This window comes from Heterocephalus glaber, unplaced genomic scaffold, assembly GCF_053883595.1.
Source record: "Heterocephalus glaber isolate CG9 unplaced genomic scaffold, H.glaber_assembly_v1.0 deba00000738, whole genome shotgun sequence".
NCBI classification, from domain to species: domain Eukaryota; kingdom Metazoa; phylum Chordata; class Mammalia; order Rodentia; family Bathyergidae; genus Heterocephalus; species Heterocephalus glaber.
In genome coordinates, this window is record NW_028258161.1 from 2,112,629 (window position 1) to 2,131,603 (window position 18,975).

Consider the following 18,975-nt stretch of genomic DNA (forward strand, 5'->3'; position numbering starts at 1 on the left):
CTCCAGAGCCTATATTCTTAAGGTCACCTCTGTGAAATGTCTCTTCCTAATCTGGGCTCACTTTCTCTGCCTTTCAGTTTTCTATATTGTTTAAGCAAATGTGGCTTCTATGGACAACTAAGACCTGCCTGGTAGCAGGAAGAGGAGGCATCTGCACTGACTGCTCAGGAACATGGTACTTTTCCATGTCTAACTTGGTAAGGCCCACATTGGGGTGTGCATGTGCTGGAGTGACCCCCACTTTGAGTGGTGGCGCTCAATTCAGTTGCACTATGGATGCTGGACCCACAGGGAGGCAGGCCTCTGACTCACTGCCTTTCCTTCAATACATGCTCTGGCTCAGTTTCTTCTGCTGCAGTACGAGGCTGCCTCTAATACCCTGCACTACTGGCCGTGTGGATATCTGAGGAGACAGCATGCTGGGCAAAGGCCTGAAGGTAGGAGCATTGCCTGGGATGCTCAGGGAATGGGGAGGTGGCAGGTGAGGCTAAAATGAAGCAAGAAGAGAAGATGAGCTTGCAGGACCATAGAATGTTCCACTCTTACATCAGCAGGCCCTAACGTGGGTAGCGTCATTAGCAGCATTTTTGTCTCACACTTGGGATTGAACCCAAGGGCCTTCACACTGAGCTAAATCCCCAGCTGTTTTTTCCTTACTTTTTGAGACAGGGTCTTGCTAAACTGCTAAGCTGCTCAGACTGGCCTCAAATCGAACTCTTCCTGCCTCCACCTTCCAGAGTGCTGGGATTACAGGTGTGTATCTCCATCTCACAGATGAGGCAACGGAGGCAGAGACAGGTTATATGTCCTGTCCACAGCGACATGAGATCTAAGTATTGGAGCTGAAAATAAACTTATGTGGGCCACTCCCAGAGCTCATATGTGCACCCTAATGCCCCCCCTACATGAAGTTTCATGACATCCTCTCATGTCAACAAGGAGTCTTGGTTGGACTCTAGACTCAGAGAGTGAGCTGGAAGGCATCCCAGAAATCTAATCCTGGTGTGCTGGAAGAAACAAAAGATTGTGAGCTCAAGCTTAGATCTTCCTCTTTCTTGTTGGGTGACGTGTGGCATAATCTTTGTGGATGCCATTATCCTCATCTGTACAGCAATCCCTGTACCTGTACAGCAGACAATCCCTCTACCTTACCGGGCTGTGCAGGTTAAATAAAATGATAGACAAGCAAGGGCTCTCTTTCATTTCCCATCTCCTTCCCCAGCTTCTTGCAGCTGCAGTCACTGACAATCCATTTTCAATTTCAACCCTGCTCCAGACAGAGAGAAAGGATCCCACTGACAGCCTCCACCCTAGTCGTCACCAATCCAGTGGGGAACTTGGCCCTGGGAGCAGGACTTCACCTGAGGCTGGGTCACCACCACCCCTTTCCAGGCCCACACATGGGAGTCCCACTACTTCCCAGGGGACTCAGGATCTGATGCTCCCGGGCCCCTACCCTTGAGACTCTGCAGCCCATCTGTCACCAGAGGGCCTACTGTGAGCTCACAGCTCTGTTCGAAATGTTAGACACATCTTAGGTGCTCAGTAAGTGGTTATTATTATTCATAGTACTAGTAGAAATGGAATTTATTGTCACCAAAAATGTATAGCCAGTTTGAACAATCTTGGCAAAGGACACCTTGGTGATGGAAAGAGAAAGATGTGTAGTTTGCAAATTTGGGGGCAATAGGAGTGCGAAGAAGCCAGTAAAATAACTAGCAAGGTCAGAGAGCAACTGAGCACCTGCTGGGGTGAACCAAAGGCTGTGGGCAGTGCCCCTTTGACAGTCCTGGCTATCAGGTGGTGAATGGAGCCACACAGACTGACTGGGCCTGCGGCAATGGTTATTTTAGAAATAACCAGTACAAAATACACAGCCAGCAGCAAGGCGTTTTCCTACTTGATAAAAGCCACCTGTGAGATTGGCCTTGGTAGTATAAACTTTATTATAGGAGCATGGGAAAATCCATAAGCTATAAAAGCCCAGGATGCAGGAACTCAAAGAAATGTAGGAGGTGAAAAATAGGAGAACTAAGTTTAAAAAAACAATTTTGACACTCCAGTTAGACTTATCAACAGGAACTAGATTTTCCTTCTTAGCATTTCATCTCCTTTATTTTTTCCTAATTTCATTCATTCTCTCCTGATTCATTTATTGTACTCATTTATTTTATTCCTCCTTTATTCCCCACCACATGCAGGCTGTGATGAGCAGCAACACAGGGCGCATGAAGCTTCTGGTAAGTGAAGGAAAGGAAGCAAAGACAGAAGCATCAGGCAGCAGTGGACAGCACTTGGGCACCCTCCTTGCACTGCCGCTGAGTCCCACCCCTCCATGCCTCTCTCCTCTACATGTAGGAGGCTGACACCTGTGCCGGTTTCCACTGTGACGACTGAATGGGCCAATGGAGATGAAAATGCCTAATGGGTTGTGAAAACTACCCACATGGTAGCCAGGCACTCTGGTTCCCAAGTGGAGAACAGGGAAGTTTCTGAAGCTGGACCCTGCTGCTCACACCCAGGGCTGGGGCTGAGGGGGGCCTGCTCTCAGGCCCTCCTCCCCACTGAGAGAACGTGGCATGGGGTGTGTGAGCAAGAGCGGCCGAGGCAGGACGATCTTCCTCCCTATGGTGGATCCACGGATATACACATTGTCCCTCCCTGGTCAGCAGACAAATCTTAATGACTAAAAATGTACATATGGCAGAAGACAGGTGGCTGTCCTGGGAGCCATCACTGTGGCCCCACTTAGACGCATTTAAAGATCTCGGTATGAGCTTTGCATGGCGTGTGGGAGTGACATAATAAAGAGGGCAGAGAGTGGTGAAGCAAGGTTCAGAGAGGATAAACAGACCAAATTCAGGTCATGTACTGAGGGGACAAAATGGGAATGTGACTGAGGTGTCCTGGGAAGGATGGACGCCTTCTGCCTGGACACTAACATGGGGTCCTGCTCCCTGCGCCAGGGAGCAGTGCAGGAGGCACAGTTGTCCCCACTGTGTCCTGCGGCCCAAGATGGAGAACACCCCAGGGTTGCTGCTAGGATATTAGGAAGCAGCAGCACAAGGCATAAGCCCCACATGTGATTCTGTTCCTGCTGTTAACTTAGTTAAATCCCAACTTTAATTCTGCTTATAAAAAAGGTGCTTCTCACAGGGACACAAGACCCACAGTGAGCTGCTTTGTTTTTTTGATTTTCACTGATTGCCATTTTTGAAGGTCACATAAGTAGACTGAAAATAAAGACAAATGGAATTGAGAAGCCCAGCTCCATGGGAAAGCCCCAGCCCTGAGCAAAGCCTTGTGTCCTTCCCACAGGAAGTGGCACGGATGTGGGCAAATCCAGAAAACTCTTGATATGAGAAAGCTCTTCTGTGGCCCTTCTCCAATGGTCAAGGTTCCTGGCTCTTTGTCTTCTCCTGTCCTATTAATGGAAACTCTTTTTGTTTTTGTTTTGGAGACAGGGTCTCGCTGAGTAGTCCAGGCTGACTTTGAACTCATGGCAATCCGCCTGCTCAGTCTCCTGACTGCTGGGATTGCAGGTGTGTGGCACCACGGCCAGTTTAGAAACTTTGCTTGGAGATCAGGATTCCAAATTTGACTCCCTTTTGCCTCCTCTCCTTCCTTCACCCCTCACGCGCTCTGCTACTTCTCTTGTAGCTTCCTCTCCACAGGTTGTGCCCTTCCTCTTGTCCTGTCCTCTATCACCTCACTCAATCCCCCTCATTTTGGACCTGGCTGTTCCTCACTCTGATCCACTTCTGACATGCCCACCCACCTCCTTAACTGCAGCACTGACCACCTCACTCCACGGCTCAGATCCCAGCAAGCTCACCCAGTGCTGGCTAAGGTCTAATGTGCGGACCTGGCATTTGGAGCCTTCAGAAACTGGCCACGGTCTGACATCCTGCTGGCTGCTCATCCAGGCCTATGTGCTCAGCTACCTGGACCACACGACCCCGTCTCCACTGCCTCTAGGCTGGGCTGTCTCATCTCTGTCTGCTGAAACCCTACTGAGCCTTCATCACCTTGTGGTTTAGAGCTAAATGTCCCCTAGAAGCCACATGTATTCGCGGTGGTGCTTTTGAAAGGTGACTGCCTCATGGGGATGCTGTATGCACCAGTGGATTCGTTTACTAATGACTCATGGCTGATGGGCTATTAGGAGGTGGGGCCTGGTTGGAGATGGGGCACAGGGGCCTGACTAGGAAGGGTGTATTCCTGTCCCTAGCTCCTTCCGTCTCTGCTTCCTGGCTGCCATGACCTGAGTACCTTTCCCCCACCAGACCCTTCCACTGCACCATGGCCTTTCTGTCAGCTATGGTCTGAGTCCTCTAAAAAATGAGAGCCAAAATAAACCTCTTCTCATTGAAGTTGTGAGTTGGGTATTGTGTCCCAGTGATGAGGAAGTGACTAAAACACTCAAAGTGAAGCTTCTCCTCTCTGGTCCCTGAAACTGCTCCCCAGTCTCAGGCATATACACTTTGCATTCTTGTCATTTCTGTGCTTAACTCTTCCTCCCATGAGAATTCATCACCCCTGATAACAGGCAGGGCTACTCATCTCTGACTCTTCACTTGACAGATAGTAGGTACTGACTCTAGTCAACAGAGATGCACACTTCCTTGAGTTGCGTAGAGCAGCACGCTACAGGAGGAGGATGAAAAGCAGCATGATGCCCTGTGCTCCTGCACAGTTATTTAACACGTCTTGATAACCGTATGTGTTGATGTGGTCTACCTGAGGGAATTTCTCCCCCAGGGACACTTGGGTACACCTGGGGATACTTTTGGTTGTCACAACTGGGAGGTGCTATTTACATTTAGTAGGTGCAGGCCAGGGATACTGCCAACCATCTGACGAGGACAGCCGACACAGCCCAGAACTTATCCAGGCCAAGGTGTCAACAGTGCCCTGGTTGAGAAACCCTGAATTAATGTCACATGGGCATTATTAACCTCATGACTCAGTTGAAGAAATGGAGGCACAAACAGCTTGTGTGTCTTTTCTCAGGTAACACAGTGGCAGAAATAGAGCTGTGCCTCAGTTCCTGAATTCCTAGACCTGTATTTTCCCCTAGATCGTACTGGCATCGGCACAGGAGGACACTGACAAAAACTGAGATGCATCAGATGGGACAAAAATGCTGTCACTATTAGCCTTGCTAGATAACAAGATGACCAAATGCTGTGGGGCTAGGCAGGATAACTTGGCCCGCCAGCTCTTCCCCTGAGCCTCCTCAGGTGCATTTTTTTCCTTTTTCTGATACTGAGGTTTGAACCTGGGCCTTTGTACTGGGTACACCCCCCAACCCATTTTTATTTTGTGTCAAGGTCTCTTTAAATTGCTAAATTGCCCAAGCTGGGCTGGATCCTTCTGCTTGAGTCTCCCAAAGAGCTGAAATTACAGGCACCCATGCACCACCATGCCTGCTTTAAGCACTTTATAAAGCCCTCAAAATTAAACAAGACAGTAGAAAGCAATACAAGAAGCCCAGAGAACAGCTAAGCCCCATGCCAGTGGGCCAGGCAAGAGTGCTCCAGCGATGAGAACCACCCCAGTCCATGTTGGGGCTGGGGATGTCAGAGACAGGAAAAGACCTCCCACCAAGGGGTAAAGGAACCCTCAGGACAAAGTGACTTTGCTGACACCAAACACCAGCAAGATCAGTTTTCCTTGCTCAAAGAGCTGTGATGGAGTCTGGGAATTTGCCCATGGAAAGCTAATAACCCTGTGTTGGGAACACCATGCTGGGAAATCCCACACCAAGCCTTGCCTATTCCATTGACTCAAGGGAGGCAGAAGGATTGTAAGTTTGAGGCCTAGCAGGGAACACAGCAAGACTCATCTAAAAAAAAAAAAAAAAGAATTGAATCAAGAGCAGAGGTGGCTTGACTTAGGTGGCCCTCAGAGGAGGGAGCCACTGAAGAATTTCCTAACCTCCAAGGTCTTGTTGTAGCTTCTGAAAGACAAAGCCAGGTTATGCTATGTGCTGACTGCAGGGCTTGAGCTGAAGATCCTGAAGCAGGCTTCTCTAGAGGGAGGCAGACGTGACTGAAAAAAAAAATCTGCCTTCATATGGTAGATGCTCAGTAGAATGTAGGTCTATGCTGGGCATGACGGCTCATGCCTTGTTATCACTTGCTTCTAGATGTCCCCCACAAAGCCTCATGTGCTCATAGGTGGGGCTTTCGGGAGTAACCGGATCATGGGTGTGAGGTACTGGATTAGTCCACTGACTGGTTTAGCATAGTTCTAGGTGGGTGATGAATTTACTGCATGACAGAAGACCCATCCTGGGTGTGGGTGGCACCAACCAATAGGCTTGTAGCCTGGATGGAATAAAAAGAGAATGAAAAAAGTCACACTGCCTCCTGCCTGCCATGCCACAGACTGTTTCTCCTCTAGCATGCCTCTCTGCCACGCCGCCCTACCTTGGAGCCAGCCCTGTGAACTGAAACCTCTACAAACTGAGAGCTAAAATAAGCCTTTCCTCCTTTAACTTATAGGTGTAGGATATATTGTCCCAGCAATGAGAAAATAACAAAGACACACCTATAATTTCAGCACTCTGGGAGGCTAAGGCAGAATTACAAGTTCAAGACCAGCCCAGGCAATTTAGCAACTTAGTGTCTGAATAAAAAATTACCAACTGTCTCTGAATAAACAGTGAAAAAGGGCTGGGATGTAGTTCAGTGTGACTGCCTTGGGTTCAATCCCCTGTACCAGAGAGAGAGAGAGAGAGAGAGAGAGAGAGAGAGAGAGAGAGAGAGAGGAAGGAGGAGGAGGAGGAAGAAAAAGAGGAGGAAGAGGAGGGGAAGACAGGAAGAGGAAGAAGATGATGACCTCTATCTAAACTACAAGACAGTAGCATATCTGCATTTTTCCCACTCAAGTGAAAGTTGTTGACTTCTGTGGATAAAAATTTGTGCTTCAATCTGAGGCCAAAAGTCAGGAAGGGCATAAAAGCTCACCAAAGCAGTTTTCTCCAATTTAAAAAATCTGTCAGCAGCTATCTCTACAGTAAATGCAAAAGGCTATGGAGACTGCATACATTAGCCATCATCATAAAACAAGACTTATAAAACGAATATGACATGTTCAGTGATACCCTATCATTACTATTGGGTAACGTGGGAGTTACGCCATTCACATAAATAACTGAAAGGTGCTTTGGATTTTCTTTTCTCTGTTATTTGGAGGTGGTTTCAAACTGCCCTTCTCCCTCCTGCTCAGGGTGTAAAGACTATGATGCACTGGACTTGATGGACATTGCCCAAGTTCAAGACCTGGTGCTGCAAATTCCAAGTCACTGAATTTTTATGTTGCAGTTTTCCCATCTGTGAATGGGGTTACTATTACTCCTTACCTCTCTCTGCAGGGTAACTGTTAAGGATTAAATGAAGTGTTTGTGAAGGGCATAAAACAGGATGCATGTGCAATAAGTTGCAGGTGAGGGTTAGCTACCATATCACAGAATGTCTCCATGGGTCATTGTCCTGCTAGCACCACGTGGCCCAGCACCAACAGGGTCCCTCCATCCCTCCCATAGATGAACCTCAACCATTCTCTTTTCTTGCCAAAACTTTCCACCTACTTAGACTAAGTTCACATTTGGATGAAGTCTCAAAGTTCAAAAGCCACTTGCCTCTAGTTGTTTTTTGCAAAAGAACCAATAGTAAAAACATAGCACATCAACGATGTGAACCTGGAAGGTCAGCTTTGCTACTTCCTACTCCAACTTGCTATTAGATAAGCAGTGACTCCATTTACAACACCAGCTCATGATGGGACTGCATCCTAGTAGCTGCTGGTTTCCCAAGATGGCCATGATGGGAGCGGTGGGAGCAGTGTGGAGGGGTGTGACTGTCCTGTTTATGCCTTCTGCAATATGGAAACAAACTCTGCAGCCAGGCTCCAGGTATCAGCAATATGGAGAACTTGTTGGGGGAAGTGGAGTGTCCATGAAGGAGAGAAGGTATTGGTGTCCTGACAGGGGAAGAGGATTGCAGGCATCTCCTTCTCTCTCTGAGAATGAGATTTCTGCTAGAGGCCGGACTCCAGAGTTCTTTCCTCAGCCTCCTCAGTGGGAATAAGAGCTGACCTTTGTGAAGCTGTGTGCCCTGATCCACAGTGGTGTGGCAGTACCTGAAGCTCAACATGACCCCTGTAGTCCTCCTTACACTCTCAGGAGAAGACAGGACACTTGTCACATTTTCCCAAGATGTATGCCACCAGCAGGTGACAGCAAGATAACCCAAACTAGAAGATATCTTTGTTTCTTATCATTTGGTCTTCCTCAGACTCCACAAATGTCTATTACCGATGACTTATTATAATATATGGACTCTTTAAACTATATTAATCTGTATAGCCGAGCAGCCTTGAGAAAAAAAACCTAGCTATAACCTGGGACATGGAATCAGAATTTTAGAGGTGAGTCTTCCAACATGAATCTGGTGCCCATCTGATTACACAAGGTCTTTGTCCAACATGGGCTTCGGGGTACAGCCAGTGACCTTTCCCCATTGCTTCCTTCAGCTATGGCAGCTTCTTCTTTTCAGAGGGTTGCTCACCAGCACCTTGCCATTTAACAGTCCTGCACTGCAACTCTGCTCCTTCCTCAGCATTCTCACTTATTGAGCACTTATCCATAAGGGGAACTAGCTGCATTTCACCCTCATCACAACCCTCATTTTTCTAACGGGCGACAGAATCAGCTGGCAACTGAGCCATGTCTGAATGTGGATTTGCTTGACTCCCACATGGCTCCTTTCTCCACTAGATTCCTCCCCAGGCCAAGAGGAAAAGTGTTTGCGGGCACTTTCCCAGGCTCATACAGGTCTCCTCGCACCATCCCTACAAGGTCACAAGGGGACAATGCCCTACTTTTCCTTCTGGGAAAGTGAGACCAAGCAGTCCTCCTCATGCCCATTTTTTTACTCTTGGAGCTCCCTGAATGAGTGTGCATAGAACCTTGATTCACTGGCACCACTGGAAACAATGGGGGCATTTAATTCAACACTCTCACCTTGCACATCAGAAACCATGCCTGGATGAACAATTAGTGACAGAGGCAGGACTGGAGTTCAGGTTATGGCTGAGGCAGAATATTCTATAGCGTTTCCAAATCATTTTACAGCCCTGAAGAAGTTCCTGTTTAAGAAACTAGAACCTAAAAAAACCCCAAAGGTTTTGACTATAACTAAGCTGGCTTATAAAGAACCGAGCATGAGAATGTGAAAACGGCTCAGTAGGTCAGACCAGCAGTCACCACTTTCTATTCTGTCCCCGCAGGGGACATCATGAGAGTAAAAGGAGCATGTGGGAGACCCATCTGTATTATTAACTACAAAAATCCAGGAAATGTCCCCTGGCTTCCCTTTAATAACCCGGTTTATCTCTGTCATCCATGACTCTCTCTAAAAGTTCATTCCTGGAATCTATTTATAATTTCAGGCCATACTGTTTCTCAGAGTAACGATTTACACATTTACTACCTACAGCGTAAAGTCGTAAAGTACTGCCTCCTTTTCTTTGGCCTAAAACTATCAAGCTCTCTTGGTCTGCTCAGCAGGGCAGGATGAGAAGTCATTAACATCTCTCACCTGAAGAATTATTTTTAAAGATGCTAATTAAGTCTTCAATGAAAACAGGTATAGTATGATGCAAACACATTAATTAGGCCAATTTTGAGGTTCCAACAAGTCCCCTGAAAAAGTGCAGTCCATTTATGAGGGCTTACTTCCCTCCAGATGGCTGCCAGCTAGAACCTACTTCAGGAGGCATTTTCTTTAGACACCATGTGGGCAAGATTTATATTTGACTCAGAAGAAAAATGAAAATTGAAGCTGAGGGGCAGGGATACACAAAATAGGGCTAAAGTGTAAGAGTAGTGACATTTGAAAAAACACAATCTTCTGTTTTCAAAGTCCAGCACTCTGGAAACAACTCTCTGGCCATGGGGTTCACTGGGAATGGCCTACCAACTCCAGTATCTGAAGTGGGGAGGTGGACTTGCGGGGGTCACCATCCTGTTGAAGATTTACACTGCCTTACCTCAGTGCTTCCTGATTGTTTTTTTTACACAGCCCACAGACCATCTCCTTGAAGACGCAAATGCAGAACAGACACATGGTGCTGTTCAGTCACTTTTTGCAGCTAGGAGGGAAAAGGGACGCAAAAAGAACCAAGCCAGAGAGAAATCCCAACTGGAATAGTTTCCACCAGATCTCAGCAGTCCTGGATTCCCTCCCCCACTCAACACAGGCTCAGGCACAGGGCGCCTAACTTAATGTCATGACTTGGTCAAGTGGGCAGGGCTTGGGGGAAAAAAAGTTCCAGATGAGTTTCCTCTCTCTAAGCAGTCACAGTCTGTGTGTGTTCTGCACAGATGGTGCAAAGATTAATAATCCAAAGTATTTAAAAATTGGGAGAGACAAAGCCTATTTTCTAAAGTTGGTTTGTGATATATTAAGAAGAGATCTAGTCTCCCAAGACCTCGGAAAACCCCAGAGGATCTTGCATGCACAAGTTGGAGCTGAAAGAATGCAAAAACCTGGCAAGCTTCTTTTCAAAAGGCCTTTTTCTAGGGGACTTGTCACTCACCAGTACTCCAGGTGTGCTAAGTACAGTGTCTTAACCAAACCCTGCCAGTAATTTGCTTGTCTATGGGACCAGCTGGGCATCTGCAGAGGACATGAGGATGTAACAGACACGGCTGTGAGAATTCTGATGCACGGAGGGTGTCGGAGACTTAATAAGAGTTCAATCTTTTAGCAATGCCTGAATTCACAGCATGGCTTTTCCCAAGAAGCGCCAAGTGCTTTAAAGATGACACGTTAATCTTCACAGAGCCTGAGTAATGGAAAGTCTGAGCCTGCAGGGACAGGTGTGAGGGTCACGGAAGCTGACTTCTAGCTGTGTGCTGGCTCACAGGAGCAGATCAGTGATGTGGGTAACAGGACAGCCATCTCTGATGCCTCATCTGTCAGCTCTTGCTCCTACTATTATGATGAATTGGGACCCTTCTCTATCAATCAATGTGTTTCTCTCTCTCTGTGTCAATGTAGCATCACTTTATCAATAAATAATAGCAAAGAGTAAAGAGGCCAAAGAGCAGATAAATAAATGGGGACAGGAAGATCTGCCAAAAGAAGAAAGCAATGGGCTCATGGAAGGTGATGTTACGTGACAAAAAAAATCTGTCTCTATCCAAGGCCTTGGGCCACCTGGCCTTGGACAGTGTATCTGGTGAAGAACATGTATGGCAACCTTGTTTGATGGTGCTTGCTTCTAACCAGCTACTTGGGAGGCTGAGGCAGGAGGATCACAAGTTGGAGGCCAGCCTAGGGAACACAGCAAGACCATGTCAAAAATTACAGGGTGGGGCAGGGATGGTAGCTCAGTGGTAGAATGCTTGCCTGGCATGTGCAGAAACAAACAGCCAGTCAACACAGTGTGCTCTGACGGTCAGTAGTCCAGGCTCCTGCTCAGCTCCCAGAGAGGCAGAAGACCTCAATCCCTGGTGGGGAGCTCAGGTTCCTGTGTCTTAGCTCACAGAGGAGCACCCAGGGAGGTCTGCCAAGCGAATGTACTTGTATTGTACTTCTTGGTTTGGAAATGTGATGGCTTGTTTTATTCCCTTACTTCTCATAACTACCTCTAAACACAAGGAAACGAACTCATGAGGGAAGAAAAACGGGGCCTCAACCCAGACCTTCTCATTCTCTTATCTGTTACTTTTTCCACTGATATTAGAAAAGGACAGGTTCCAGCATGAACTGCGGAGAGAGCTTAGGACCAAAAGAGAGGAGATTGGTTTCCTATGCCCAGAATGTTAGGCTGGAAAAGAACTTGGAGAGCCAGCTGAGAAATGGCAAGTGATTTTATGTTACAAGATAACTGATTTTCAGCAGGGGCTGTTGCTCCAGTAGCACCACGCTGGGGTCTCTAGGGCTGTTACTGGCTCAATGAGATGCCGGGCAGTGCTCAAATACCCGTCTGCCATGGCATGGAAAGCACTAATGGAAACGAAGATGCCAGCTATCCATCACATTTTCTTTTTCTGGTTCAATCTATTTTATAGGTAATAAAACTAAGTATCAGAAAACAGATGCATTTTAAGTCACGCAGCTGGACAGCAGTGAATCCACAACTCAAAACTATAAACCAGTACTTTTTCACTGTCATAATATCTTGGCCCTAATACTAGTTACAGCTCTGTAACTGTTGACAAATGAGCTCCCTGTGACTCAGTCTCCTCATCTGCAGGTGAGAGGGAATAATTCCTACTTGATCTATCTCAGAGAATGCTGGCAATCAAATGAAATGCCAGAATCCCAGGCCTTTGGCGTCCCAGGAGGACTATGTCCTTGCTACTGCACCATGATGTAATCACTGTGTGAGAAAACCCTGAAAAGCACAGACAGCCCTACAAAATGGGTATCAGGCATCGGGGACCGCAATTCTGCTTCAGGTGCATCTGCTCCATACCTGCAGACTTTGCCTGTGCACCTCACATGCAGGAGCGGGGCGGGGGTGGGGGGATCACGGCTACAGCAGAAGCAGCGCCTGGGCCCCCTGGGGGCAGCTGGTCCTAAGTACGTTTCAGGTTAGAGTGTGCAGGACTTCGGGTCTGTCCCCTTTTATTCCTCTCATCTCCGTTTTCTCTCAGGCGGGATGTCCCTGAGCTGGTCAAGGAGTATGCCTTGGCAATGGAACCCGGTACACCAAGGCCAGACCCCTCCCTCGAGAAGAGGCTGAAGTCAGCAGGGCCTGAGAGGGTGAGGCCCCATCCCTGGGTCTCCAGCTGCAGGTGCCCTCTTGGTCTGCCTGCTCATCACTGTTCTCCTCCGAGGCTCTGTCTCCACTCTCCTGCCCTCTGCTTTCTTCTGACTAATTTTTGTTGCTCCTTCAACCATGTTTCCCATCCCCGGTGACCTCGCTTTCCTCAGCTGCATTATCAGTGAGCTCAAGGAAAGTCAATTCCCCTGACCTGTTGGAGCACTGTTTCTTGGCGCTTTTCATAAAAACAGCTCACGCCAGCTCCCCAGATGAGATGTTGCCACAAAGTAGAGGTCATGGTTTGGGCCTGGGGTGTTAGAAAGACAGCTCATTCCTGTTAACTAGCTTCAGACTCATGGGATTGTAGGGCTAAAAGGAACCAACAAGGTCATTTAGTTTAACCAGTCACTGGAAATGGATTCTAAGTACTAAATATATCCTTGAACATAAAAGAACTCAAAAGCTCACAGGCAGCTCATTTTGTGGGTCTGAGAACCTCCTATCCACTGCATTTATTTGATTTGTGGATAATCACTGTTCACTAGAACATAAACTCTATAAGGCCAGGGATTGGGGGCAGCTTTCCTCATGACTGCCTAAAATAGTGCCTCACATATGGCAGCCACTCAAAAAATATTTATTGAATGAATTAATAACTGGTCTTGTTTATGGTCCTTGGGGTCTTTCAGAAGAATCTAATCCTTTTCGTCTTCTCCACAACAGCCCCTCAAATAATTCAAGACAGCTGTCACATTCCTTGAGTCGTCTCTTTCCCTGACCAAACCTTTACAGTTTTCTGAACATTAATGTGAAGAATATCCTGGAGCTTGTGGAGTGTACTCTGAGCTCCAGAGGCACAGAGCGGCAGGGCACCAGAAACGTTTCCCACTAGTCTCTGCTCTCATTTTGCAGCTAACAGAACGGAGGTCCCTAAAGGGAGAGCAGCAATGTTAGAAGGCTGATCTGAGGGCCTTATTCAGTGGGAGACTGGCCAACATCAGGGACAGTGACAGGGGCCCTACAATGCAGAAAATCTGTAGGCAAAACAAACCCCAAATCCATGTACTTCCCCTCTTCTTGACATTGTCCATATAAGTAGCAGAATCTTAGAGCCCAAACCAAACTGCTATAACTTCATATGTGGTTTTTTTGGTACTGGGGAATTGAAACTGGGACCTTGAGCATGCCTGGCATATGCTCTATCCCTGAGCCACACCCAGCCTGCAGTCAGACTATTCATTCAACAAGCCCTGAAAAAATGTGCTGTGAACTGCACTGGCTTTAGGGGATATAGAGTTGAGAAAGAGATGTCTCTCTGCACTTGACATTTGTAGTTTTGTGGAGACACTCAAACCAGTAATTAAACTTCTATCAAATGGCTGTAGTGATATAAAGAGCAGCTGTCAGAGAGAACAGAGAGGGAGCTTGTAACTCAGCCTGGGGTGGGGTAATGAAGGCTTCCTGGAGTGGGGAGCAGCATTTGAGCACCGGGACCACGTTTGCCTGGGTTAGGTTTGCTACCAACCTTAACTGGGATGCAGCTGGCAGAGGTGGCTGCGGGCAGCCCTCAGCAGACAGCTCAATCCCCAAGGCTGCTCCTCCTGTGGTCAAGAGTAGCATAGTACAGTCTTCCAAGCAGAGAGCTGATGAGCTTTCTGAAGGCCTCCTGTTTTGTTGCTTCCTTATGAGTTGGGCTGTTCTGCTCTTGGAGTGGAGGTAAGAGGCTAAGCTCTCCCGGATGTGAAGCCAGGTGGCAGCCACCCAAATGAAGGTGGGATGTGACAATGGCCATGTAGGATGAGGGGGAGGGTGGAAGCAGGTTTCTGTAGACTTCTTTAGAAGACTGAAAAAGTAAGCAGAAAACAGAGTTCAGAGCACATATGCTTCTGACTCCCTCTGGCAGTGCTGGTCTCTCCTATGTTCGAAGGGAACTCCGTAAAAGTGGCTGGGACACTCCCAGAGAAGTCACATTGCTCATGGTCTCTGCATGCCTGGCATGTTCACACAACCCACATGCTGCCAACCCTGGTGTCTAAGCACTGCCACTGTCATGGAAAAAGGGGTGCAATATATTGGGAAACAGTGAGCCCACCAATATGGACTGGAGAGCACGAATGAACACACGATCAAACTCCAGACACTGTTAGGGGCTAGAAATTAATGATAATTCTAAGAAACTAGGTAGAAGCTTGCATCTTAGGACTCAACAGCCATGGCCACTAATAAAACTGAAACTTGACTGCCGGACTGAGCCAGAGGGGGGACAGAGGCACGCCGGGTAGATGAGGAGACTGTTCTGCAGGAGGCCTGTCTTTTGCTAAGTGGCTGATGCTGGATAGGTTGTCATGATGTGCCTCAGTTTCCCTTATGGCTAGTATTAGGATAAGTGGCTGATTACTAGCAAACTGTGGTCTGCTGAGGTTCTCAATGAAAATGCTTAATGATAAAACACAACAAAGAAGCCTTGGGAGGGGGGCTGGAAATTAGCTCAGTGGTTCCACTGCCTGCCTCGAAAGCTCCAGGTCCTAAGTTCGAGCCCTGGTACCAAAAAACCCCCCAAAACAAAAAACAACCAAACAAAGAAGGCTTGGGGGTGGGAGGCATGGTTTTTATCCATCCTGCTCACTGGTTCATCACTGTCCATGCTATGGAGAGGAACAGCCCTGATGTTTATACAGCGGCTTCCATAATTCTGTTCACTCCTAATCTTTCAAGACAGGTATCACTATAACGTGTCCACTTTTCAGATGGAGGGACTACAGCTCAGAGAAACCCAGCAACTTGCTCAGGGTTCACAACTAACCAGACTAGCTCACCTGCGATACGGCCTCAGCCAACAAAGCCTCTGTCAGCAAAACTAGCTTCATCAGAGGGGCATTAAGTGTTTCAATGTGTCCCTTTAATGCATCGCGAATGCTCCCTGACACAGACAGCTGGGCAAGTGAGCAGGAGGAAGATTTAGAAGGTCTCGCTGCCACAACATTGAGGACAATGATGAGTAAGGTACAAAAATCTGATCTGTCCCCACAGTCTCTAGTGGGAGAAATAAACAAGTCAACATGCATCACACCACAGTGAGACAAATGGCTGACGGGACAAGTGCCCATGCGAAGCACACAGGAGGTTTGGGAATGTGAAAATCGCTGTGAGTTTGACTCTAGAGCAAGATATTTATCAAGTATTCCTTTCCTCACACATCCTAGCCATACAAATCATTAACTAAGAGAAGAGAGAAGAATATCCCTCCCTTTGTATTTGCAGAGCTTTGAAAGTCTTTTGTTTAAGACAGATTTTAAGGCTACTGTAATTGAATTTTTCGCCTGTGCTGGGAGCTGGCCCTATAACGAGTATTTGTTAAAGGGATAAATACAGGATCTTCACAAACACTCCGCAGAGCTGGCATGTTTATCCTCCTTTTACAGGAGGGAAGTATGTTCCAGCTTGGAGGGATGGAGGAGCACATGAAGGTGGCTCAGGGCAAAGGGTAAATGACAAATAAGTGGCAGCCATCTGGTCATCTCGGCTGCACAGGTCCTGACAGCTTGCACTGTAGTCTGCATACACAGGGACAGGGCAGAGTTGTGTATGCCAGGCAGACTACACCTGCCCTGCCCTGCCCTGCCCTGCCCTGGGGTATGTCTGCACGGAAGAGGACAGCTGCCTCATGGAAGTGGATACCCAGGTGGGTCAGAAGGGGACCCTGGGCAATGGGAAACAATTGTCAGGGCAGGGGTTAGACTGCAGTTAAAGGAGGGTCTGCTGTCCTGAACTCAGGTCTACTGCAGCTTGAGACTCTGTCTCTAGAAATCTAGTTCCCACCTGGACCTTCCCAGACGCCCATATCTTTTGGGTGATCTCTGCCACCAAACCATGGGAAGACCGCATTGCTGAGGTGCACATGGGGCAGCAGCAGAAGCATCAGCCTGCAGGGAGGCTCAGTGCTGCACCAGCACCAGCACTTAGTGTCGTGCGTGATGGGTGCCTGGTCCTCCCCTCCAAGGGGCTTGGTGTCTGGCTAGAAGTGGGAGACTCTTTATACACGAGGATTGACCAGAAAATGAAGAAATTGGTTTTGCTTGTGATTTGAAGAATCGCTGTCATTACTTTAGGTATGTGTGGAATATTTTATCTCTTCAATCAAATGATAATTTCCCCGAAATGGAGCCTGGTCATCTCTCTCACAGGCGCCTCACCCCTCAGCTGCAGCACGCAGAAGACACTCGAGGCCCACTATTTATGGGACGATGCGTGGGCAATGGGCTGCAAACAGTGGGTTAATCTTATATTTTCCTGACCACCACCAGCCTAGGAAGAGAGACAGCCTGAAGGGTCTCACTAAGAACTGTGCTCCTGCCCCAGGCCAGCAGCGGGAAAGCTCCAGGCTCCAAACATTAACAGCACGAGGTTTCTCAGGTCAGGAGCTCAGTGGGGGGGACAGTGGGGTTCTGCTGACAGCAGAAGAGGCTATGGAGGCCAGCAGTTACAGGTGCAGAATCTGGGAACAGAATGCTTGGGTTCAAGTCCCAGCCTTTAAAAGCTGTGAGATCTTGGGCAAGCCTCTCTATCTCAGTTTCCTCACCTATGAGGAGCCACAGTGGTAACTGTACCTAAAATAGGGTTGTCGTGAAGATTAAAGGACCTAAGAGTTCTGGGGAACACAAACTGGAGGTGGATGCCAGGAAGCTTCCTCGTGTTGCATAGGTATCTTCTAGCAGAAGTGAGGGAGAGCCCAGCTGGGGAACAGCGAGCAGAGGCCTGGAGGCCATATGGCTAGGAACTGCCTGTCATGCCGTGTGGTTCAAGACCAGGTGCCAGGGAGGGACAGGAAGACAAGGCAGGTTACGGATGCCCCTGGTTCCTAACCAGGAGAGGTTAGGTCACCAGAGTCTTGGCATGACCTGCTAAAGGGTTTGAATTTTATCTTAAAGGGAATGGGGACCCTTAGGAGGCTTTTGGTGGGGTATGTGCACGCATGTGTAATGATCAGATTTATATACCAAGATGCCCACTCAGCTGGTGGTAGAGGGCAGAACTAGGGTTGGGTGGCAGGGAGGCCAGGAGGCCATGGTAAGGCTGACACTAAGGGAGTGGACGGAGAGGACAGATCTGAGGAAGATCAAGAGGTTAAGCAGGACCCAGCATATACGAAAACTCCACCAATCCCTTATCCACATGCCAAGCCCTGTGCCTGGCACAGTGCATTTTGCTAGTTTTTTTTTCTGCAGTACTGAGCATTGAACCCATGGCCTTCACACTAAGCCACATACTCAGCACCCTTTTTTATTAGGGTTTCACAAAGTTGCTAAGTTGCCCAACCTGGGCTTACACTTGCGATCCTCCTGCCTCAGCCTCCCAGAGTGATGCGGTGACAGGCGTGTGTCACCACACCTAGCATCATCTCGAGTTCTTGCCCAAACCCTATGAGCCTCAGTGTGTGGATCAGGGGTTGCAGAACGTGGAGGGAATGGGTGCCCTTGGGGGTTGAAGACAGCCGAGGCACAACCTGCTAACTCCCTCTGATAAATATGAGAAAAGGAGGGTGGTTTTATTAAGGAGTAGCTAATGACGAGAGAGGTCAAACCACTGGCAAAAGGCACCCAAGAAAGGGATGAAGGGACTGGTGCATGCCCACTCTGAGTTATATGGGAGGCAAACCTTAAATTCAAACTTGCTTGACAGGGTCACTGTGTGTGTGTGTGCACATGTTTGCACGCACGCATTTTCACAGATCCATGCTCAGGCATTTGGATGGGAAAGAGTTGGGAGGGAGGGGGCAGGAATGGGTCCAAGCCTCCTTATGAATGATGATGACGTGGATGTCACAGGGACACAGTCAACAGATGGCAATAAATTTGTAGGAAATGAGAGAGACAGATTTAAACCCAGAATCACAGGAGCCCTTAAACTGCTTCTATGCTAGGGAAGCACAGGAACATGACACCGTTTTTAAAGGATTAGCTCAATTCTGATCTGTCTCCCTCCAACGGTGGCAGGCAGGGATGGGAGGAGGAGTGGGGCTCTCCTCATGATGGAGCAGAAAGAATCAGAGAGTAATGGGGTGGGTGGAGAGGGGAGCAGAGAGAGGTCCCCATTCACTGCTCTGTCCAGTGCGCTGGCTCCTGACAGGCAGGGAGTGGGTGGCTGTTTATCTCTCACACCTCAGCTATCTGCTTCAGCAACGAGGTGTAA

At 48.1% G+C, this 18,975-nt stretch overlaps 1 protein-coding gene across 2 annotated transcripts in view; it reads right to left on the reverse strand.

Moving 5' to 3' along the window:
* Window positions 1-18,975, reverse strand: part of Fam78b (family with sequence similarity 78 member B) — a 92,845-nt gene that overhangs the window by 52,882 nt on the left and 20,988 nt on the right. The window contains exon 2 of one of the 2 annotated variants that reach the window (XM_021244702.2): window positions 14,312-14,629. The exons of the other annotated variant lie outside the window; for it this stretch is intronic. Coding sequence (XP_021100361.1) covers window positions 14,312-14,629 — 318 coding nt within the window. The remainder of the gene's footprint in view (window positions 1-14,311; window positions 14,630-18,975) is intronic. 2 annotated transcript variants of the gene reach the window in all.